Source organism: Anolis carolinensis, unplaced genomic scaffold (genome assembly GCF_035594765.1).
Source record: "Anolis carolinensis isolate JA03-04 unplaced genomic scaffold, rAnoCar3.1.pri scaffold_15, whole genome shotgun sequence".
In the NCBI taxonomy this organism is placed as follows: domain Eukaryota; kingdom Metazoa; phylum Chordata; class Lepidosauria; order Squamata; family Dactyloidae; genus Anolis; species Anolis carolinensis.
The window spans coordinates 11,836,439-11,862,828 of NW_026943826.1; the positions used below are offsets into that span (position 1 = coordinate 11,836,439).

Below are 26,390 nucleotides of genomic sequence, written 5' to 3' on the forward strand. Positions count from 1 at the left end.
ACGAGCCAGTGATGAAAAGCCCATCAGAGGAAGATTTATTGGTCCCGTCGGCTGAGAAAACTGCACTCCAAACGCTATTCCTCGTCCACTTTTAAGAAGCAAAGCCATTAAGTGACTCTCCAGATGAGTCCATTAGCTCTGGCCGCTCATCCAAAGGCAACCAATGGCCATGATCCTCAGCAAATGCATGCTCTTCCTTCCTTTGGTGGAGCAAAGCCCTATCTCCAACACAGGGCGACGAACCCAGCCCTGGTCTCTGGGGCATTATTCTCGGTTTCCGACGTCCATTCATAACAATTAGGCGAGAATATGAATTTGCCCAGCGGCTCGTTGAAATAATTCTTTTTTTTTTTTTTAACAAAATGCATTAAAGAACCATTAAAATGTGATTGGTTTTAGCCGTCTTAGATAAGCCCAACTAGTGACTGCTGGAGCTCGTGGCGAAGAATGGTAAAGACGGATGAGTTTTCAAGTGCTGCCCAAGGTCTTTAGGCATGGCACCCACTGGGACCACCTTGACTGGCATGTGTCAGAGTCTTTGCAGTTCGATCTTTAAATCCTCATATCGCGTAAGCTTTTCCGGTTGCTTTTCGCCAATTCTGATGTCACCTGTGATTATTATTATTATTATTATTATTATTGGCAGGGGGTTGGACTGGATGGCCCATGAGGTCTCTTCCAACTCTACTATTCTATGATTCTATGAATAATAATAATAATAATAATAATAATAATAATAATAATAATCCCATCCCTATGCCCAGAAGAAGACCAACCATAAACTAGGAGAGGCAGGTAAGAAAATTATTATTATTATTATTATTATTATTATTATTATTATTATTATTATTATTCCCATCCCTAAGCCCAAAAGAAGGTCAACCTTAAACTAGAAGAGACAGGTAAGAAAATAATAATAATTATTATTATTATTATTCCCATCCCTATGCCCAGAAGAAGGTCAACCTTAAACTAGGAGAGGCAGGCAAAAAAATTATATTATTATTATTATTATTCTATGCCCAGAAGAAGGTCAACCTTAAACTAGGAGAGGCAGGTAAGAAAATTATTATTATTATTATTATTATTATTATTATTATTATTATTATTCCCATCCCTATGCCCAAAAGAAGGTCAACCGTAAACTAGGAGAGACAGGTAAGAAAATAATAATAATTATTATTATTATTATTCCCATCCCTATGCCCAGAAGAAGGCCAACCGTAAACTAGGAGTGGCAGGTAAGAAAATTATATTATTATTATTATTAATATTAATATTATTCTACACCCAGAAGAAGGTCAACCTTAAACTAGGAGAGGCAGGCAAGAAAAATGTTATTATTATTATTATTATTATTATTATTATTATTATTATTATTATTATTATTATATCCCATCACTCTGCTCAGAAGGCGGCCAACCTTGAATTAGGAGAGGCAGGTTGTTATTATTATTATTATTATTATTATTATTATTATTATTATTATTATTATTCCCATCCCTATGCCCAAAAGAAGGTCAAACCATAAACTAGGAGAGGCAGGTAAGAAAATTATTATTATTATTATTATTATTATTATTATTATTATTATTATTATTATTATTATTATTCTTTATCCCATCCCTATGCCCAAAAGAAGGTCAACCATAAACTAGAAGAGGCAGGTAATAAATAACATTATTATTACTACTATTATCATTATTATTACTATTAAACCCATCCCTATGCCCAAAAGATGGTCAACCTTAAACTAGAAGAGGCAGGTAATAAATAACATTATTATTACCATTATTATTATTATTACTACTACTACTACTATTATTATTAATCCCATCCCTATGCCCAAAAGATGGTCAACCTTAAACTAGAAGAGGCAGGTAATAAATAACATTATTATTACCATTATTATTATTATTATTATTATTATTATTATTATTACTACTACTACTACTACTATTATTATTAATCCCATCCCTATGCCCAAAAGATGGTCAACCTTAAACTAGAAGAGGCAGGTAATAAATAACATCATCATTATTATTATTATTATTATTATTATTATTATTATTATTATTATTGTTATTATATCCCATAGCTGTGCCCAGAAGAAGGCCATCCTTAAATCCTCTCTCCATTCAGGTCCTCAAAACCATCCTCCTTTTCCTTCTTCCTCCATCGCTGTCTCCTTTCATCCCGTCACATGCCGACAGGGTCAGGGTCGGACAGCTTGAGCAAATTCCCTAAAAGACCCATTTAAATTCAAAACCAGTGACTAGAGCAGCCGGCTAATGAGGGAGCCTCTTGCTCAGAAATGAGGAGTTGAAAGGGGTAGCGAAGCCCACCCGCCTGGCCGCTGGGCAAGGCTTTGGAGCCTCTGAAGCTGTTCTGCTCAAGGTCTGGACCATTAGTCCTCCTCCCAAGGCCAGCCGGACTGACAAGGACGTCTCTGGCCCCCATTAAAAAGAGCCCCCCCCCTTGTCAGACGCTTAATTAATTACCGAAGGACGGAATATGCAAAGCGGGGACTCAATGGTCACCGGTTCCTGGCAGAAGTGAGATGAGGAGCAGGGAGGCATTCCCACGGCAGGGAATGGTGTTGATGATACTGGAGTTGATACCGAAGCTAGCCAGGTGCAAAAGGAGGATAGCTCCCAGTTAGATAGCATGCGGACAGAACGAGCTGTCTGGCCTTGACGAAACGGCATCTCTGGATCGAGCTGGCCGTTTGGAATTTCGGGTTTGCAGGCGTGTCAGAATAGCGAACAAGAAAGAGGTCAGAGGCCAAAGAAATGCGTTCATGCTATGCAGGGAATATTAAAGGGTGTGCTGAGAGAGAAACCTTTGTCAAAAGCAACGTCTCGTTTGAGTTAGAAGCAGCTCTTGCTTTCTTGGGAGGACAGCTTGAGGAAGGCATGCTGCGGCTGAGAGCCCTCTGGAGTACACTTAGCCACCGCGTGTCTCACCCTCCCAGCATTAGGATGCTATGAGCAACCTCATCCTTATGCTGGGAGGACAGCTTTGGAAGGCACGCGGCTGCTGAGAGCCCTCTGGAGCGCTCTCAGCCACCGTGTGTCTCACCCTCCTCCTGGCATAAGGATGGTACACACGACCCCATCGTGCTGGGAGGACAGCTTGAGGAAGGTGCGCGGTGGCTGAGAGCCCTCTGGAGCGCTCTCAGCCATCTCCTTTCTCACCCTCCTCCCAGCACAAGGATGGTACGAGAAACCCCATCCTTATGCTGGGAGGACAGCTTTGGAAGGTACGCGGCTGCTGAGAGCCCTCTGGAGTGCTCTCAGCCCCTCCTGTCCCACCCTCCTTCCAGAATAAGGATCCTACGAGCTGAGAGATCCCTCTGGAGCGCTCTCAGCCACCATGTCCCACCCTCCTCCCGGAATAAGGATCCTACGAGCTGAGAGATCCCTCTGGAGCGCTCTCAGCCACTGTGTCCCACCCTCCTCCCGGAATAAGGATCCTTCGAGCTGAGAGATCCCTCTGGAGCGCTCTCAGCCACCGTGTCCCACCCTCCTCCCGGAATAAGGATCCTACGAGCTGAGAGAGCCCTCTGGAGCGCTCTCAGCCACCGTGTCCCACCTTCCTCCTGGAATAAGGATTCTACGAGCGACACCATCCTTGTGCTGGGAGGACAGCTTTGGAAGGCACGCGGCTGCTGAGAGCCCTCTGGAGCGCTCTCAGCCCCTCCTGTCTCACCCTCCTCCCGGAATAAGGATGCTACGAGCAACCACATCCTTGTGTTGGGAGGACAGCTTGAGGAAGGCATGCTGCGGCTGAGAGTCCTCTGGAGTACACTTAGCCACCGCCTGGCTCGCCCTCCTCCTGGCATAATGCCAAGAGGACAGCCCGATGGCAAGGTCATTGGGCCAAAAAAGAGGCATATTAGATTTGAGTAAATAGAGTTATGAACAGGGCGGGTGGATTGGTGGACTCGCGGAGGCAGTGCCGTGTTTTTCTTAAGGCCCGGGGTGTGCTGTTGTATACTGTTGTATGTGCTACAAATTGGCCTGGCCTTGGGGGTCCGCAGGAGGGTGCTCAAACACTATGCACAGCCCGTGTCTGTGGCTCTGATGTTTCCCAGAGGGGAGGAACGGCCTCCGCACCTGGCTCTGAACTCCGCAGCGGCGCCTGCGATGAGCAGCAGGTCTCCTCCGCTGCTGTCAGTTTAATGAACCCTGACGCTGTTGTCCGGCCGCGGGGGTCCCAGAAGCCCCACCGCGAAGCGAGGAATTGCCCCCCCCTCCCCTTGCCGCAAACTCTTTGGAAACGAAAACAATTAGCGCCAGTAACACATTAAACTGACAGCTTCTGGGAGCCACGTTGTTTGCATTGTTCCGAGTTCTCATCATCGCAGAAGGAAGTATAAACAACTTTATTTGTGTTATGGAAACCTTGTTTTCCAAAGGAATTATGGGATGCAGTTTGAAAATGATGGGATTCAGGTTCAGGGTGAGTTTCAAGATGACTCTGATGGGAATTATGGGATTCGAGTGCAGAGTGTCCCTGCTGTGGGAGATGAGGAGCAGGGAAGAAATGATGTTGTTACTGATGTTGTTAGTGGTGATGGTTTTCAGGTGCAAGAAGCAGCAAGGGAGAGTAGCCCTGCGATGAGGCCGCTTCTGCACAGAAGTCTCAGAATAGCAAATAAGAGGGAGGGCAAAGGGCAAAGAAATGCCTTCGTGTTATGCTATTAAAACAGTCTGCTGAGAGGGAAATCTTTGTCAAAGCAATTTCCTCGCTTGAATCATGAACCAAGTCTGCTTCCCTGTATTATCTTATAGCCTGGATGTATCCTTGGCTTCGTTTTAAGGACCTTGCTTCATGCCTAATGTTTCCATGGATTTGTTTCTTACAGCCTTGTTTTTGTAACTATCTTTTGGAATTGAAGTGTTACCTTTTATGAACGGTCTTTTCCTTATTTCCTAATAAACTACAAACGACTACGATCTGTGTGCAGCCTGGTGTCTTTAGCAGGGTGAAGCTAACCTGAGGTGCGACAGACTTAAACATTAGGAAGAGCTTCCTAATGGGAAGAGCAGAAATATGTGCGCAGAGAGAAAAGGGATGAGAGAGACTGCTATTTAACCCAAACCCTTCTCGGCCAAAACAGAAGAGACGGCAAGCTTCTAATTCAAAAGACAACTGGGCTCTCCGGCCTTTTCACTTTAAATCAGACTTAAATCAACCAGTCCTTTCACAGGCCACTTACAACAATAGAATACCGCCCTGACTCGAATCTAAGGCGCATCTCCATTTTCAAATCCCTGAAACCACAAAAAAGAGAGGTTTCTGTGAGTTTTCCGGATGTTCCAGCAGCATTCTCTCCTGACGTCTATGGCAGGCATCCTCAGAGGTGGTGAGGTCTGTTGGAAACCAGGGAAGTGGGGTTTATATATCCCAACAGAGGATTGCCCCAGGCAGGAGGCAGCCAGGCTTTGAAGCTGTAAGGCTACTCAATGCTAATCAACGTGGCAAACTGCAACATTCACACATGCCTTTATTTTTCTCCCACTCTGGAGACATATAAACACCACTTGCCTAGTTTCTAACAGATCTCACAACCTCCGAGGATGCCTGCCATAGATGTGGGCGAAACGTCAGGAGAGAATGCTTCTAATCAAGGCGGCCAATTGCACCATTCACACTCGCCTCCAACAGACAAGAGTTCTTTCTCCCACCCTGGAGATATATAAACCCCACGTGCCTAGTTTCTAACAGATCTCACAACCTCCGAAGATGCCTGCCATAGATGTGGGCGAAACGTCAGGAGAGAATGCTTCTACGCAGGGTGGCCAATTTACACCATTAACACTTGCCTCCAACAGGCATGAGTTCTTTCTTTTTCCACAGATATAGTAGAGTCTCACTTATCCAACTTAAACGGACCGGCAGAATGTTGGATAAGCGAATATGTCGGATAATAAGGAGGGATTAAGGAAAAGCCTATTACACATCAAATTAGGTTATGATTTTACTAATTAAGCACCAAAACATCATGTTTAACAACAAATTTGACAGAAAAAGTAGTTCAATACGTAGTAATGCTATGTAGTAATTACTGTATTTACGAATTTAGCGCCAAAATATCACAATGTATTGAAAACATTGACTACAAAAATGGCTTGGATAATCCAGAAGCTTGGATAAGCGAGTGTTGGATAAGTGAGACTCTACTGTATATAAACCCCACTTGCCTAGTTTCTAACAGACCTCACCACCTCTGAGGATGCCTGCCATAAATGTGGGAGAAACGTCAGGAGAGAATGCTCCTTGAACATGGCCAGACAGCCCGGAAAACCCACAGCAACCCTTGGCGGAGTGGTTTGTTTGAAAAGTGTTGGAGAAGTGAGACTCTACTGTATATAAACCCCACTTGCCTAGTTTCCTACAGACCTCACCACCTCCGAGGATGCCTGCCATAGATGTGGGTGAAACGTCAGGAGAGAATGCTCCTTGAACATGGCCAGACAGCCCGGAAAACCCACAGCAACCCTTGGCGGAGTGGTTTGTTTGAAAAGTGTTGGATAAGTGAGACTCTACTGTATATAAACCCCACTTGCCTAGTTTCTAACAGACCTCACCACCTCCGAGGATGCCTGCCATAGATGTGGGTGAAACGTCAGGAGAGAATGCTCCTTGAACATGGCCAGACAGCCCGGAAAACTCACAGCAACCCTTGGCGGAGTGGCTTGTTTGAAAAGTGTTGGATAAGTGAGACTCTACTGTATATAAACCCCACTTGCCTAGTTTCTAACAGACCTCACCACCTCTGAGGATGCCTGCCATAGATATGGGCGAAACGTCAGGAGAGAATGCTCCTTGAACATGGCCAGACAGCCCAGAAAACTCACAGCATCCCTTGGCGGAGTGGTTTGTTTGAAAAGTTTCAAACACTCGCATTTCCTCTTGAAAATAGACGTAAAACTCTGGTTGCATCGGCAAATGAGAATACGACTCTATGAACAAACCATTAAACACCACGGCAAACCACTAAACACATCGAGTCTAAGCTCACTCCCGGATCAAGTTAAACAGCAATATTGAGAGCTAATTCCATTCAAAAGACACGAAAGGGCAGAAAGAAATGCGCAGAGCTTGGAGATGAACATCTTGGTGCAACAACTATCCAAAAGACGACCAAATATATACATTTTCAATGCAAGATATCCAAACCATGGCCAAGGCACAAGGAACAACAAATAAAGTCAAAACCCTGGTTTGCAAAATGCCTGAAACAAACCCACGTAAAGACGTAAATCCGATGTATCTACCTCATTTGTGTTCCAACGGTGCCTCTCTTTTGGTAAACTGGAACATTTTGGTAGACATTCAAGCAGCTTCTTCGGCAAAAAGATCTTTACATGACTTCCATTGCTGTTCCCATGATCATCTGGAAAGAGGGGTAGAAAACATAAACATAAGTCAACGGCAACAGAAAACTCTCTTAGTTGTATACATTCCAGCTTGGTAACCTATTGGATTTAATATTTTAGGTTAAAAAAGTAAAGGAATAATATTAATATTAATTTTCTTACAGAGGCATCATTTCGCCTTGAAAGCATGGCTTGCATGATTTGGGAGACCAGACGGTGATAGCAAATGAATATTACCAAGGAATAATATTAATAATAATAATAATAGTAATAAGTTCCAAAGTTTTAGGTGCTCTTACTGCCTATTACAGGGAAAACCAGTTGATCCCTAATCCATCTAAAACACAGACACAGAATTTCATCTATGCTGATGTTGTGAGAGGAGGCTCTATGAGAGTGAAGCTGTTTATCAGCATGAGAAAGAAGCCCAGCGTGGAAGCAAAGAAGGAAGTATAAACAATGTGTGTGAAGCTCCAGTGTGAAGACTGCTGTGTGAAAAAAGCTCCTGTGAGAAGCTGCTGTGTAAGTTTGTTGTGAGAGGAGGCTCTATAAGAGCGAAGCTGTTTATCAGCATGAGAAAGAAGCCCAGCGTGGAAGCAAAGAAGGAAGTATAAACAATGTGTGTGAAGCTCCAGTGTGAAGACTGCTGTGTGAAAAAAGCTCCTGTGAGAAGCTGCTGTGTAAGTTTGTTGTGAGAGGAGGCTCTATGAGAGCGAAGCTGTTTATCTGCATGAGAAGTCAGCCCAGCTTGAAAGCAAAGAAGGAAGTCTAAACAATGTGTGTGACGCTCCAGTGTGAAGGCTGCTGTGTGTAAAAAAGCTCCTGTGAGAAGCTGCTGTGTAAGTTTGTTGTGAGAGGAGGCTCTATGAGAGCGAAGCTGTTTATCTGCATGAGAAAAAAGCCCAGCGTGGAAGCAAAGAAGGAAGTATAAACAATGTGTGTGAGCCTCCAGTGTGTAAAAAAAAGCTCCTGTGAGAAGCTGCTGTGTAAGTTTGTTGTGAGAGGAGGCTCTATGAGAGCGAAGCTGTTTATCTGCATGAGAAAGAAGCCTAGCGTGGAAGCAAAGAAGGAAGTATAAACAATGTGTGTGAGCCTCCAGTGTGTAAAAAAAAGCTCCTGTGAGAAGCTGCTGTGTAAGTTTGTTGTGAGAGAAGGCTCTATGAGAGCGAAGCTGTTTATCTGCATGAGAAAAAAGCCCAGCGTGGAAGCAAAGAAGAAGTATAAACAATGTGTGTGAGCCTCCAGTGTGTAAAAAAAAGCTCCTGTGAGAAGCTGCTGTGTAAGTTTGTTGTGAGAGGAGGCTCTATGAGAGCGAAGCTGTTTATCTGCATGAGAAAGAAGCCTAGCGTGGAAGCAAAGAAGAAAGTATTAACAATGTGTGTGAAGCTCCAGTGTGAAGGCTGCTGTGTGTTAAAAAAAGCTCCTGTGAGAAGCTGCTGTGTAAGTTTGTTGTGAGAGGAGGCTTCTGGAACATGGCCAGGCCGCCCGGAAAACACACAACAACCCTATGATTCCAGCCATGAAAGCCTTCGACAACACATGAACTGGGTTTGCACACTTCTGGGTGATTCTCTTATGAGTCTTTTCCAACGTTGACGTTGTCCCGGCTCGACCCCCCCCCCCCCCGGCTGCCCCATTGCCCTACATCCTTAGAGGCAAAATGTGTGTCCTTAGATCCAAACAGCAGCCTGGGTAATGGGGAGCGCACCTCCGAAAAAGGCAGCCGGCGTCGCTTGCGGGCAGAAGTGAATGAATGAGGACAATGAAATGCACTTAATGAAGTTCTCGCTCTTAGGCAGAATCGGAAGATTATTCCTCCAGGCAACCAAGGAACGAACGAACAGAGGAAATCAAGATGTCATCGGAAGGAGACGTTTCTCCCGAGGAGTAACATATGGGGACCAAACACCTTGCCACTCGTTGATCTGCATCCATTATAGCCTTATAGGTAAATGGCAAAAGAGCTTTGAATGAGGAGGTCTTTGTATCCACTTACATCCTTTTATCATGTTTTCGTCCCACTGTTATTTTAAATTGTTTGTTTTCTAACTTTTCTGTATCCTCTTCGGATACCTTTTTGCAAACCCTCCCGAACCATGTCTACAATAGGCAAAACAAAAGCCAAATATGGAGACACTAAATAACTATACAAAGTTGTGGAGTTGGGGCAGAAATGTTTCCCTTTCTTCCCTGTGGCCTATTCTCCAATGTTAATCCCACCGCAAGGCTTCTGTCATGTCCATGCAAGCTAGAGCTGACAGACGGGAGCTCACCAGACTTTAGAACATCCTGCAGGTCACTTCTGGTGTGAGAGAATTGGCTGTCTACAAACACGCTGTCCAGGAGACATTGAGCGGATGCATTACCATCCTGCTGGGAGGCTTCTCTCATGTCCACGCAAGCTAGAGCTGACAGATGGGAGCTCACCCGGCTTGAGAACATCCCTAAAGTCGCTTCTGGTGTGAGAATTGGCTGTCTACAAACACGCTGTCCAGGAGACATTGAGCGGATGCATTACCATCCTGCTGGGAGGCTTCTCTCATGTCCACGCAAGCTAGAGCTGACAGATGGGAGCTCACCCGGCTTGAGAACATCCCTAAAGTCGCTTCTGGTGTGAGAATTGGCTGTCTATAGAGACGTTGCCCTTGGGAGATTGCCCAGATGGGTTACCATCCTGTTGGGAGGCTTCTCTCATGTCCACGCAAGCTAGAGCTGACAGATGGGAGCTCACTCGACTTTAGAATATCCTGCAAGTCACTTCTGGTGTGAGAGAATTGGCTGTCTACAGAGACATCGCCCTTGGGAGATTGCCCAGATGGGTTACTATCCTGTTGGGAGGCTTCTCTCATGTCCACGCAAGCTAGAGCTGACAGACGGGAGCTCACCCGACTTGAGAACATACTGCAAGTCGCTCTTCTTTGGCAGAAAAGGCTTCAAAAGGCCTAGCAAGCTCTTCGTGTTAAAGTGGGCACTTTAAACCCACTCATTACATGATTTTGTTCCATTTTTCCTCCCTGGCTTTGTATGAAGTTGCGATGTTTTTCTACCGCCTGCAGCCCCCGGGGCCTTCAAGGGGGAGGCCGAGATTTCTCCCGTCGTCATCATCCCAATAAATAAAATATCAACCCAGATCCAGATCAGCCCACGGCACGGAAAAGGTCAACCGGGGACACCAAGGATCGGCTGCGTTTCACTGCAAAACCTTGCGAAGGATGCACACTTACAGAAGAAAATGCCTCTGAGCATGTGCTGACAGCCACAAACCATGACAAAACATTTGGAGATGCATACGTCAATTCTTGCACACCTTTAAGACATCAAGATTTCTCCATAACCTTTCTAGTATGTTCAGTTACTGATCAATTCCATGTTTGCTGTGTGCCACAGAAAAGAATAGGAAAGGGTTAAGGGAGAGGCAGTGGGCGGAGTCATGCAAATGAGAAGAGAAAGGAACACTGGGATGTGCTCGCTGTAACCTACAATGTCCTGGGAGGAAGTGACTTGGTGGCTCCTCAGCACTGGGAACTATAGCCTGTTTGTGGAGACTGGAAGCTGTTGCCACATACACACATATAGATTTTCACTTTTATTATGTGGATAGAAGATAGAAGATGTATATCTATACAATTTTTACAATGTTTATGTGTTTTACTTATGTGGTAACCCACCTCGAGCCACGAGGAGAGGTGGGTAAGAAATAAAATTATTATCTTATATATATCTATATATATAAAAGGGTAATGGAATCACGGCACCGGACAAAACAACTAAACTAAACGCCCCACAACCTCGAAAATTGACAACACAACCTCTCATCCACGCCTCTACGTTCATACAAGAAAAAGAAAGAAAAATTAAGTCCTAGCCACAGCAACACGTGGCCAGGCATAGCTATCTATATATATAAAAGGGCAATGGAATCACGGCACCGGACAAAACAACTAAACTAAATGCCCCACAACCTTGAAAATTGACAGCACAACCTCTCATCCACGCCTCTACGTTCATACAACAAAAAGAAAAAAAATTAAGTCCTAGCCACAGCAACGTGTGGCCAGGCATAGCTATCTATATATATAAAAGGGCAATGGAATCACGGCACCGGACAAAACAACTAAACTAAATGCCCCACAACCTTGAAAATTGACAGCACAACCTCTCATCCACGCCTCTACGTTCATACAACGAAAAGAAAAGAAAAATTAAGTCCTAGCCACAGCAACGCTTGGCCGGGCACAGCTAGTATATATATATATAAATGTAATGTGCATAATTAGGACCGAGTTAACAACAAAACCATTAGGCCAAATCACACCAAATTTGGCTACAAAATGAATCACTTTCCAAAGAGTGACCACCAAAAAACAACAACACCATGCCTGTATTTAGAAAGCAGCCAGGCTTTTAAGCTGCAAGACTATTCAGTGCAATTCAAGCAAGGATTCCCCTAGAATGCAAGTACCCAGGCTTCCAAGCGGCAAGCCTATTCCATTGCATTCAAGTTCACCAAACAAGGATTCCCAGGCTTTGAGGATGCAAGGCTATTCACTTGGCCAACAAAGGATTCCCATACGCCACAGCAACGCGTGGCCGGGCACAGCTAGTCATTATTATTATTATTATTATTATTATTATTATTATTATTATTATTAGAAGAAGAAGAATCATAGAATCATTGAATAGTAGAGTTGGAAGAGACCTCACGGGCCATCCAGTCCAACCCCCTACAAGAAGCAGGAAATCACATTCAAAGCATTATTTTATTATGACACAGCAAACAAGATAGATATACTGGATTTGTTGTTGTTGTTGTTATTATTATTATTATTATTATTATTATTATTATTATCAGATGCAATGTCTGTCTTGTCCATGGAACAAAAAGGAGGGAGAAATACACAGGAAAGGTTCCTGACAATTAAAATATATTTCAGAAAGGAATACTCTACAGAACAGAGCTCAAGAGACCGAGAAAGTCTTTCCAGATGACCTTCAGAGACCTTCGGGATCAACGCGGGAGAAGATGGTGGTGTCTCCCATAATCACGTTTTTAGCTGTGAAGGAAAAGCAGCAACGAAGTCCTCCAGCGCTATCTGAATTATGTAATATTTCAAAATGCTGTCATGCGTTTCTCCTATTGCTTCTAGTGGCCTCGAGAGCAAAGCAGTGGGGCCTCAAGGGCAGAGAAAACCCTGCCAATAGATTCCGATCCAATTCCTCAACCCAGATCCTTCTGTTCATGATCTGCTGCCCCGAGTCAATAAAACCCAAATGCAACGGCTCCTCAACAGCAGCAGCTGTGGACTACATTTTACAAGCAGAGGAATCAAATCAGACAACCACGAAGGAGAAAAAAATCCACATTCCGACGGGAAGCAGGCCTTCAGACATCTGTTTGTCAAACTGCAGAGGTAGACGCCGCAAAGACAGCAGGGACGGCACTTTCAATCCCTTTCAATCCTCCGATTCTGCAAAAGGTACCGCCAGGAGCTTGTCCTCAACCCACCCAATCGATGTTTAATAGCTACCAGCACTAAAAAAGAGACAGCGTTAACATCCTCCCTTAGCTGTAATCTTCCCAAACATCTTCACGTTTGGATGCAGTGTCTAGTTTTATTATTATTACTAGCTTGGGTCATTTGAGAAAGGCATTGTTTCCCTGTGTTCCAAATGTAGTCTAGATCCAATGTCAGGTGGGTTCAGTGGGTGCGGGTGAACTACAACTCCCATATGTAAGTCCCATCATCCATGGTCCATCCCTCTCCAAACAGCACCATGATGTAGAGTAGGTCATGGGAGCCCTATCTGCCAAGTTTGGTCTTGATCAGTCATTGGTGAGGGTCATAGTGGTCTCAGGACGTTAGTGAAGGTACTGCAAGTCCCATCACCCTTGGTCTGTCACCCCCAAACCGCACCAGGATGTATAGTTGGTCATAGGGGGTATGTGTGCCAAATTTGGTTTTGATCAGTCATTGGTGTGGGTTGCAGTGGTCTCAGTAAGTTAAGTGAAGGAGCTGGAGCTGATAAGAGGGAGCTCATCCGTGATCTCCCTAGGTTGGATTCAAACCTGGCAGCCTTTTGGTCAGCAACCAAACCTTCAAATCATAAGGCTTTAACCCACCACACCACCAGAGGCTCCTATTATTTATTATTGTATATATATACAATTTTTATATCTATCTATCTATCTATCTATCTATCTATCTATCTATCTATCTATATACATATATAGTAGAGTCTTGCTTATCCAACGTAAACGGGCTGGCAGAATGTTGGATAAGCGAATATCTTGGATAGTAAGGAGGGATTAAGGAAAAGCCTATTAAACATCAAATTAGGTTATGATTTTACAAATTAAGCACCAAACATCATGTTATACCACAAATTTTAAAGAAAGGGTAGTTCAATACACAGTAATGCTATGTAGTAATTACTGTATTTACAAATTTAGCACCAAAATATCATGATGTATTGAAAACATTGACTACAAAAATGTGTTGGATAATCCAGAACGTTGGATAAGTGAGTGTTGGATAAGTGAGACTCTACTGTAATAATAAATAGAGTAAAATAATAAATGCAATAATAATAAGATCAGAGTGAAATAATAAATGTATTAATAATAAAAATAGAGTAAAATAAATGTAATAGTAGCAACAATAATAGAGTAAAATAATAAATGTAATAATACCAATAATAATAGAGAAAAATAATAAATGGACCATATATTCTCGAGTATAAGCTGACCCAAATATAAGCCAACCAGGACCCTGACCCGAGTATAAGCCGAGGGGGGCTTTTTCAGTCTTAAAAAAGGGGCTGAAAAACTAGGCTTATACTCAAGTGTATACAGTACTATTAACGCAACATACAACACAACCATAATAAAAAACATCAACACAATTACTATTAGCGCAACATACAACACAACCATAATAAAATAAATCAACACAATTACTATTAGCACAACATATGTGGACCCACACCAAAAACGTCTCCTTTTGGGGCACATAGGCGCTGTCTTTATGATGTCCCCAAAAGATTCGGCATTTGCAGTATAACCGTGGAAGTAGGACACCAAAGGAAGACATGCTCGATTCTGATAAACAGGGATTCCCTGGACACACTCTCAAGACGAGCACCATGGGTACCTAAATATTTCAACATATGCTTCAGGGAATCATATGTTGAAATATTTAGGTAGCCGTGGTGCTCATAAAACAGAGAGGAAATGAGACCAACACCTTCGGATTCAACAAATGGTGCAAGACGGAGAAACGTCTTCATCAAAGGCTTTCCTGAGCTCTCCCCTAAGAGGAGAAACACATGCCCCGAAAGGCACCCAAAGGTGATCGAACCTCCCGCACCAAGACACTCGGCCCACTTGATTTCACACGCAGTTAAGCCCTGAGATTATTAAACATTACGTTTTATAAGTTAAAACCGGAACCGCATCTCCAATTATAACCCCGTCGTTAAAGGAGAGGAATGGCTCTTTTTTACACTTTTGACAGAGGTTAAGTATCATGCGATTAAGCGATGGAAAGAAAGAAAAAAGAGAGCGGGAGAATAGGCATACAAGGTCAGTAAAATGATAATAAATATTTACCAACCAGGGAGGGTATGTGTGTGTGAGATGATGACTGTCAGGCCATTTAGGACACTCGGAGCTCCGGAAAGGACAGCGTCACCCGTTTTTGGAGTTATGTAATAAGCTCGGTTTCACTCAGACAAAGAGACATAAGACAGACGATTAAGGACGAGACATGATCTCTCCTTCTCTCTCGCTCGGAACCCTTTTTTCCGTCTCCTCCTCTCTTTTGATTCAGGGATTTTTTTAATAACAAATGCTAACACCAGCATTGGGAAGAAAGCCACACAAAACGAGGCTTCGGCTGACTACCAATGACCGTCCTATGACGAGACAGATTCTCACAAATGTCAGGCCAAGGTGGGCCCGCTGCCGGATTAAATCACAGAAGGTGAACTGTCTGAACAGTCCCAGAAGAAACAACACTCCGGAACCTTTTACGTGTCATTCAGGGAAACTGAGGGTTTATAAGGTGACTTCCACCTTGTTACACATGGAGAAAAACAGGAGGAGGAGGAGGAAGAAAGATAAGAAGATAATCCAGTATTGGGGTTCTCCATTTACTCCCATTTCCCTGTATTGTCCCCACTCCCATATGGTCCTGATAGAAATGATGGATTTAGGAACTAAGAGAAGATGCTTGGTTTTGAATATTCCATTCCTAAAAGCCATCCCATAGATATAGCAAAATAATATGGTTGCACTATTTACAAGCTTTCCATAACACAAATAAAGTTATTTATACTTCCTTCTTTGCTTCCACGCTGGGCTTCTTTCTCATGCAGATAAACAGCTTCGCTACCACAGAGCCTCCTCTCACACTGAACTTACACAGAAGCTTGACACAGTAGCTTTACACACAGCAACCTTCACACTTAAGCTTCACAAATGAGGCCTTAAACCTGGGCCTTCTCTCGCTGAAGCTTCCTTCTTTGTTTCCACGCTGGGCTTCTTTCTCATGCAGATAAACAGCTTCGCTACCACAGAGCCTCCTCTCACACTGAACTTACACAGAAGCTTGACACAGTAGCTTTACACACAGCAACCTTCACACTGAAGCTTCACAAATGATGCCTTAAACCTGGGCCTTCTCTCGCTGAAGCTTCCTTGTTTCCACGCTGGGCTTCTTTCTCATGCAGATAAACAGCTTCGCTCTCACAGAGCCTCCTCTCACACTGAACTTACACAGTAGCTTATTTTACACACAGCAGCCTTCACACTGGAGCATCTCAGGATGACGTTAGCTTATTTAACCCTTTCAGTGCTTGACTCATATTATTGTAATTAAAAATACCTAGCTAATTTTTAATATTTCTGACAGGAGGAACAAAAGAAGCAGGAAAAGGAGCAGGACGAAGAAAAAGAAGAGGATAATGCCAGCGTCGGGGTTCTCCATTTACTCCCATTTCCCTGTATTGTCCCCACTCTGTCACTCCCATGTGGCCTTGCTTCTACGCTGGGCTTCTTTCTCATGTAGATAAACAGCTTTGCTACCACAGAGCCTCCTCTCACACTGAACTTACACAGCAGATTCACATAACTGCTGTATACATCTTTACTTCAACGCTGGGCTTCTTTCTCATGAAGAGAAACAGCTTCGCTACCACAGAGCCTCCTCTCACACTGAACTTATACAGCAGATTCACTTAGTTGCTGTATACTTCTTTACTTCCACACTGGGCTTCTTTCTCATGAAGAGAAACAGCTTCGCTACCACAGAGCCTCCTCTCACACTGAACTTACACAGTAGATTCACATAGCTGCTGTGTACTTCTTTTATACTTCCTTCTTTACTTCCAGACTGGGCTTCTTTCTCATGCAGATAAACAGCTTCGCTACCACAGAGCGTCCTCTGACACTGAACGTACACAGCAGATTCACATAGCTGCTGTATACTTCCTTCTTTACTTCCACACTGGGCTTCTTTCTCATTCTTCGCTACCACAGAGCCTCCTCTCACACTGAACTTACACAGGAGATTCACATAGCTGCTGTGTACTTCTTTACTTCCACGCTGGGCTTCTTTCTCATGCAGATAAACAGCTTCGCTACCACAGAGCCTCCTCTCACAACAAACTTACACAGCAGCTTCTCACAGGAGCTTTTTTTTACACACTGGAGGCTCACACACATTGTTTATACTTCTTCTTTGCTTCCACGCTGGGCTTCTTTCTCATGCAGATAAACAGCTTCGCTCTCATAGAGCCTCCTCTCTCACACTGAACTTACACAGCAGATTCACATAGCTGCTGTGTACTTCTTTACTTCCACGCTGGGCTTCTTTCTCATGCAGATAAACAGCTTCGCTACCACAGAGCCTCCTCTCACACTGAACATACACAGCAGATTCACATAGCTGCTGAGTACTTCCTTTATACTTCCTTCTTTACTTCCACACTGGGCTTCTTTCTCATGCAGATAAACAGCTTCGCTACCACAGAGCCTCCTCTCACACTGAACTTACACAGCAGATTCACATCCAACTCAGCAGAGTCACATAGCTGCTGTGTACTGCCTTTATACTTCCTTATTTCCATGCTGGGCTTCTTTCTCATGCAGATAAACAGCTTCGCTACCACAGAGCCTCCTCCCACATTGAACTTACACAGCAGATTCACATCCAACTCTAGGATAATAGATGTTTATATGGGAGGAAAGCATCCCTTAGAATCAAAGAAATACAGCAGTGGAGTGCAACAGAAGTCCTCCTATTCTGGCCAAAGTTTCCGACACATGTATACGAATAAATGGAAAATTCCAACACCAAATCGCATCCCACGTCTCCGGATACAGTGTGCAAAGAGACAATCTTATATCGGATCCCTTGATGATGATATGGACCCAACTGCGTCACTTTCCAAAGTCTATAAAATCCCTTTATTGTTAACTTAAGATGCCACCTTTCTCCTTCCCTCTCGGAAAAGGGATCAGTCCAGATTCCCCGCTCTGAATATCTCTGACAGTGCATCACTACCCCCTTGTGGATACGTAATAAAAGGATCCGCTCCCGGTTTTCTGAGCTATCTTCTCGCCAGGCAACTTCCACTGGGAAGTTACTGCATTTTAACCTCTTCCACCCACAGGAATTGCTTATGAACCTACTCAGCCAGTCTTTCCAAGCCACGACGAAAGAAACACTCACCGGTGAAATAATTATATATATATACACACACATACATATACAATATAATTTACAATCATACATAATAATATATTGTATATACATATAATATTAATAATATTATATTGCAATCTATATATATAAAAGAGTGATGGCATCACGGCAACCAACAAAACAACAAAACTACAGGCCCCACAACCTCAAAATTTGACAACACAACCCATCATCCACGCCTCTAGGTTGATACAACAAAAAGAAAATAAAAATAAAGTCCTAATTAGAGGGAGAGGAATAATTGTTTTTATCCAATTGCTGCCAGTTAGAAGGCTAAGCTCCTCCAACTTGGTCTCCTAGCAACCCAATAAAAAATAATAAAAAACACTAAAAATAATTAAAAACACTAAAAAATTAATACAATAAAATACTATAATAACAGAAAATAACTAAAAATAATGCAAGAAAATAATAAAATATAATAAATAAAAACATAACTTACAATAAAAATAATTTAAAAATACAAATGACGTCAAATAAAAATTACACAACAATTTTTAACCAATACCAATACCACCACCACTTTGCCACAGCAACGCGTGGCCGGGCACAGCTAGTATGATATATATATATATACACAATATAATTTACAATCATATATAATATATTGTATATACATATAATATTAATAATATTATATTGTAATATGATATATATATATATACAATATAATTTACAATCATATATAATAAAATATATTCTATATACATATAATATTGATAATATTATATTGTAATATGATATAGAGTAGAGTCTCGCTTATCCAACATAAACGGGCCGGCAGAACGTTGGATAAGCGAATATGTTGGATAATAAGGAGGGATCAAGGAAAAGTCTATCAAACGTCAAATTAGGTTAGGATTTTACAACTTAAGCACCAAAACTTCATGTTATACAACAAATTTGACAGAAAAAGTAGTTCAGTATAATGTTATGTTGTAATTACTGTATTTACGAATTTAGCACCAAAATATCGCGATATATTGAAAACATTGACTACAAAAATGTGTTGGATAACCCAGAACATTGCATAAGCGAGTCTTGGATAAGTGAAACTCTACTCTATGTATGTATGTATGTAAGTAAGTATGTATATATATATATATATATATACACACACACATATATATACAATATAATTTACAATCATATATAATACTAGCTGTGCCCGGCCACACGTTGCTATGGCGAAGTCTGGTGGTCTGGGAAATAAAGTATTGAGGAATTGGTGGTAGTTAAGGTCAAGGGTAAAGGTTTTCCCCAGACATTAAGTCCAGTTGTGTCTTACTCTGGGGGTTGGTGCTCATCTCCATTTCTAAGCCGAAGAGCCGGCGTTGTCCGTAGACTCCTCCAAGGTCATGTGGGATGACTACATGGAGCGGCGTTACCTTCCCGCCGGAGCAGTACCTATTGATGCACTCACATTTGCATGTTTTTGAACTTCTGGGTTGGCAGAAGCTGGGGCTAACAGTAAAGGCTCACTCTGGTCCCCCAATTCAAACCTGCGGCCTTTCAGTCCAGAAGTTCAGCAGCTCAGCGCTTTAACACGCTGCGCCATCAGGGGATATTATTTCCTAAAGGTTGTGAATATATAATATTTCTGATTGGTTTTTTTTGTTTGTTGGAGGCAAGTATGAATGCTGCAATTAGGAAAAATGATTAGGATGTAATGCCCTTGCAGCTTTAAAGCCTGGCTGTTTCCTCCCTGAGTGAATTTTTTGTGGGGAGGTGTTAGCTGGCCCTGATTGTTTCCTGTCTGGAATTCCCTTGTTTTCAGAGTGGTATTGTTTGCGATATTTTATGTGCTTCTACTGTCTGTGGCCCTGAGAAAACAGAGGATTTGCCAGACTTTGATGATGGGAATACTTTGTTGGGAGGTGTTAGCTGGCCCTGATTGTTTCCTGTGTGGAATTCCCCTGTTTATTTACTGTCCTGGTTTTAGAGATTATATTGTTCTGCATTATTCTATCCCAGTAATTATTTCATATTAAAGAAGAATCTCACTTATCCAACATTCGCTTATACAATGTTCTGGATTATCCAACGCAGTCTGCCTTTTCATAATCAATGTTTTTGTAGTCAGTGTTTTAAATTCATTGTGATAATTTAGTGGTAAATTTGTAAATACAGTAGAGTCTCACTTATCCAACATAAACAGGCCGGCAGAATGTTGGATAAGCGAATATGTTGGATAATAAGGAGGGATTAAGGATAAGCCTATTAAACATCAAATTAAGTTATGATTTCACAAATTAAGGACCAAAACATCATGTTAGACAACAAATTTGGAAGAAAAAGTAGTTCAATACACAGTAATTCTATGTAGAAATTACTGGATTTATGAATTTAGCACTAAAATATCACGATATATTGAAAGCATTGACTACAAAAATGCGTTGGATAATCCAGAACGTTGGATAAGCGAGTGTTGGATAAGTGAGACTCTACTGTAATTACTACATAGCATTACTGCGCATGGAACTACTTTTTCTGTCAAATTTGTTGTATAATATGATGTTTTGGTGCTTAATTTGTATAACGATTACCTAATTTGATGTTTAATTGGCTTTTCCTGAATCCCTTCTTATTATCCAACATATTCACTTATCCTGCCGGCCTGTTTACGTTGGATAAGTGAGACTCTACTGTATATTTCTAATCTTATATTATCTGCTCAGAACTGGATTATCTGAGGCCCCTTCTTCACAGCTGTATAAAATGCACACTGAGGTGGATTATATGGCAGTCTGGAGTCAAGATAATCCAGTGCAAAGCAGATAATATAAGATTATAAATGGGTTATATAGCTGTGTGGAAGGGCCTTGAGTCTACACTGCCATATAATCCAGTGCAAATTAGATAATCTGTGGAAGAAGTCTAAGTGAGGCCTAAATCTGCCTGTCCCCTAACTGAAACCTGGCTGTCCCTTGGCTGGTTGCTAGGCAACCAAGTGGGCAGAGATTAGCCCTCTAAACTGGCAGCAATTGGATAAAAAAAATTATTGCTCTCCCTCTAATTAGGACTTTATTTTTCTTTTCTTTTTGTTGTATCAACCTTGAGGCGTGGATGATGGGTTGTGTTGTCAAATTTTGAGGTTGGGGGGCCTGTACTTTTGTTGTTTTGTGAATTGCCGTGATGCCGTCACTCTTTTATATATATAGATAATATACTGTATATAGATGTAATATTTATAATAATATTATAATGGAATGCAATACTATACTACTAATAATACAATATAATAATATTAATTATACATTACATATTAAATGTAATATTACTAATAATATTACCATGTACAGTAGAGTCTCACTTATCCAACATAAACGGGCCGGCAGAATGTTGGATAAGCAAATATGTTGGATAATAAGGAGAGATTAAGAAAACGCCTATTAAATATCAAAATAGGTTTTGATTTTACAAATTAAGCACCAAAACATCCTGTTATACAACAAATATGAAAGAAAACGTAGTTCATTACACATTAATGCTATGTAGTAATTACTGTATTTATGAATTTAGCACCAAAATATTACAATGCATTGAAAATATTGACTACAAAAATGTGTTGGATAATCCAGAATGTTGGATAAGTGAGACTCTACTGTAATGATATAGTACAATATAGTAATTTAATGCTTATATTGTGCTATGCTAATAATATATTGTATGTTCATTTGATTTGTAAGCCGCTCTGAGTCCCCTTCGGGGTGAGAAGAGTGGGATATAAATGTAGTAAATAAATAATAATAATAATAATAATAATAATAATAATAATAATAATAATAATAAAAATGGACAGCCTTGGGATGGCCCATATTCTTTGCCTTTCCTATCTCAAGCATATCACGTTTGGCTTGGTTTTGGGCTGGACCTAAACTTAAACAGGCCTCTGGACTCACAATACTGTTCAAGCCTGACCGGAACCTCAAATATATGGAAATTAAAAATGTCAAACACCAAAATACTTGAGATTAACATCACCTCCTACAGTTGGGGTCAAGTGAGACCAAAACATAGGCAGCCTGGACATGGACGGAGGTTGATAGGGAGACGTAAATACAGAAATCCACTGATAAATTCGTTTTCCAAGGCAGAGAGAAGTGGGAAAGATTGACAGACAGGGATTTGGGGGGGGGGGGGGGGGGGGGACCACACTATCGGTACTATTAAACCCAAGGCAGGCTCTGAGCGTAATAAGTGGATGACGCCTCACCTCCCACTCGGCCGCCTCCGGAAAGACGCTTCTGCCTGGCAGAGGAGCCGGGGGAGAGGACGCATCCCAGCATCCAGGGGCTCCCAGCTCTGCATGCCCATGCGAAGCCAGGACTGGAGAGAAGGGTGGGAAGGGAGGGGAGGGACTAGCGGCATCCCACGCCAGCCACGCGGGCACGGAAGGAAGAAAGGAAGGAAGGCAGTCCTCGCAACATCTGTCCGAAGCCATTGAGCACAACACTCTTCCATGGTGGTGGCAGGCGTTGGGCCTTGAAGCATCTGCATGTGCACCACTCACCCACCAACACTTCCTAACTGGGCAGCGAAAACCTTGTTTACCTGAATGGCTTATCTATAATAATAATAATAAGTACAAGAAAACCGCACTACAAACTAGAGCTGACAGCTGGCATAACAAAACATTGTATGGAAAGTTCCTTGACAAAATTGAAGGAAAAGCTGACAAGGAGAAGACCTGGCTATGACCATTCATCATTCACTGCACCCTCGCAGTGATGTTGACCGGCTATATCTGCCTAGAAGATCAGGGGGCAGAGGACTCTTACAAGTAAAACAAGCAGTCAAAGAAGAAGAACATGCCCTGGCAGAATATGTCAAGCAAAGTGAAGAACCTGCTTTGACTGAAGTCCAAAATCAGAAACTCCTCAAAGCACAGCAGACAAAAAACCAGTACAAGAAAACCGTACTACAAACTAGAGCTGACAGCTGGCACAACAAAACATTGCATGGAAAGTTCCTTGACAAAATTGAAGGAAAAGCTGATGAGGAGAAGACCTGGCTATGACCATTCATCATTCACTGCACCCTCGCAGTGATGTTGACCAGCTGTATCTGCCTAGAAGATCAGGGGGCAGAGGACTCTTACAAGTAAAACAAGCAGTCAAAGAAGAAGAACATGCCCTGGCAGAAGATGTCGAGCAAAGTGAAGAACCTGCTTTGACTGAAGTCAAAAATCAGAAACTCCTCAAAGCACAGCAGACAAAAAAACCAGTACAAGAAAACCGCACTACAAACTAGAGCTGACAGCTGGCACAACAAAACATTGCATGGAAAGTTCCTTGACAAAATTGAAGGAAAAGCTGATAAGGAGAAGACCTGGCTCTGGCTCTGAAGAAGGAGACAGAAGGCCTGATCCTTGCAGCCCTAGACACTTGGGAAGTGTTCGACTTGTGATTTTGTGATACGAAATCCAGCATATCTATTTTGTTTGCTGTGTCATAATAAAATAATAATAACAATAATAATAATAATAATAATAATAATAATAATAATACAGTAGAGTCTCACTTATCCAACGTTCTGGATTATCCAACACATGTAATAGGGATCTGCATGCATTATTCGCCGATACATCACACAATCCTAGACACTTGGTATCCAACATGTAATCCAGTACAACAGCCAGCAGAGTGTCTGCTGTGGACTCATCTTGTTGTGTTTCAAATAATAATAATAACAACAACAACAACAACAACAATAATAATAATACATGATACATCACACAGTCCTAGAGACTTGGGAAGTGTCCAACGTGTGATCCAATACAATAGCCAGCAGAGTGTCTGCTATGGACTTACCTTGTTGTGTTTCAAATAATAATAATAATAATACATGATACATCACACAGTCCTAGAAACTTGAGAAGTATCCCACATGTAATCCAATACAGCAGCCAGCAGAGTGTCTGCTGTGGACTCATCTTGTTGTGTTTCAAATAATAATAATAATAATAATAATAATAATAATAATAATAATAATAATAATAATACAGTCCTAGACACTTGGGAAGTGTTCAACATGTGATTGTGATACAAAATCCAGCATATCTATCTTGTTTGCTGTGACATAATAAAATAATAATAATAATAAATATAATAATAATAAGTCCTAGACACTTGGGAAGTGTCCGACGTGTGATCCAATACAACAGCCAGCAGAGTGTCTGCTGTGGACTCATCTTGTTGTGTTTCAAATAATAATAATAATAATAATAAGATACTGTGGGACTTCTGAATCCAGACTGACAAAGTTCTGGAACACAACACACCAGATATCACAGTTGTGGAAAAGAACAAGGTTTGGATAATTGATGTCGCCATCCCAGGTGACAGTCGCATTGATGAAAAACAACAGGAAAAACTCAGCCGCTATCAGGACCTCAAGATTGAACTTCAAAGACTCTGGCAGAAACCAGTGCAGGTGGTCCCGGTGGTGATGGGCACATTGGGTGCCGTGCCAAAAGATCTCAGCCGGCATTTGGAAACAATAGACATTGACAAAATTACGATCTGCCAACTGCAAAAGGCCACCCTACTGGGATCTGCACGCATCATCCGAAAATACATCACACAGTCCTAGACACTTGGGAAGTGTTCGACTTGTGGTTTTGTGAAACGAAATCCAGCATGTCTATCTTGTTTGCTGTGTCATACAACATCGTTGTGTCAATAATAATAATAATAATACATGATACATCACACAGTCCTAGAACCATGGGAAGTGTCCAATGTGTGATCCAATACAACAGCCAGCAGCGCGTCTGCTGTGGACTCATCTTGTGTTCCAAATAATAATAATAATAATAATAATAATAATAATAATAATAATAATAACAACTTGGAAAGTGTCGGACGTGTGATCCAATACAACAGCGAGCAGAGTGTCTGCTGTGGACTTATCTTGTTGTGTTTCAAATAATAATAATAATAATAATAATAATAATAATAATAAAACTTCATTTCTAGACCGCCCTCTCTCCTTAGGGACTCATGGCGGATAACAGCCGTCCCATGCATCACATTCTTTGCAAAAGGCTCCACATTCATCCCAAGGAAGAAGGGACGGGAATGGAGCGTGTCCCGCTATGAAGGTCCACTGTGTCAACAGCAGCTCCGTTTCCTTCTTGCATGCATATGTTCACAGCAGCCCCCTCTGCCTCCAGAAGCGGAGGGATGAGCAGTCAGAGGAGCGATGAAACATTCAGCTCTGCCCACGTCAAGCAGAGAAATACAGCTCCGTCCTCTCAAAGAAAGCAGAAAGCGGCAGGTCCTACTGCTGTCCTTCTACCACAAACATCTCCCCTGGGTCCTTCTGAACCTCCTCTCCTTTGTGGCCAAGGATGACCAAACTACACAACCCTACATGGTTCGGGGACAAACTGATCCCATTCCTGGACAAAGGTCCGAGGAAGAGGAACCGTGGTGGCCGTTCCTGGTCCCAAGGAGAACAGGTGGCCAGGCCACTTCACCTTGGCACCAGGAAAGGCCACCACGGTCCCTTGTGGTTCTCGCCACCAAGAACCACAACAATGCAGGTACGCCGTTCAGGCTGTAGCTCCTTACCCGTTTCGCCAACGACGGAAACATATCCTCCAAGAATCCTCAGCAGAATAATCCTTCATATAAGGACATTTTTAGAATCACGTCCAAATTTCCCTGCCCACAAATCCTTCTTCCAGACAGCAGACCACCTCCGCTCTCCGGCCTCATCCAAAACAGACGCTTGGACCAAACATCTCCATAGCCTTGGGTCACATCCGCCTCTTTATCCCCATAGGTTTGTGGCCATCATAATAATAATTTATATATTTATTAGCGACATTTATATCCCGCCCTTCTCACCCCGAAGGGGACTCAGGGCGGCTTACAAGCTATATATACATGCAATAAATTATATTATTAGTATAGCACAATATAATAATAATAATAATTTCCATCATTTCTATCCCGCCCTTCTCACCCCAAAGGAGACTCAGGGCGGCTTACAAGCTATATATACATGCAATAAATTATATTATTAGTATAGCACAATATAATAATAATAATAATTTCCATCATTTCTATCCCGCCCTTCTCACCCCAAAGGAGACTCAGGGCAGCTTACAAGCTATATATACATGCAATAAATTATATTATTAGTATAGCACAATATAATAATAATAATAATTTCCATCATTTCCATCATTTCTATCCCGCCCTTCTCACCCCAAAGGAGACTCAGG

General features: G+C 42.1%; 1 protein-coding gene across 5 annotated transcripts in view; it reads right to left on the reverse strand.

The window, feature by feature from the left end:
- The window catches only part of camta1 (calmodulin binding transcription activator 1), a 195,240-nt gene that overhangs the window by 163,743 nt on the left and 5,107 nt on the right, over window positions 1-26,390 (reverse strand). For all 5 annotated transcript variants that reach the window (XM_062965984.1, XM_062965982.1, XM_062965983.1 and 2 more), the window contains exon 2: window positions 7,287-7,405. In XM_062965984.1, the coding sequence (XP_062822054.1) occupies window positions 7,287-7,405 (119 nt within the window). The remainder of the gene's footprint in view (window positions 1-7,286; window positions 7,406-26,390) is intronic.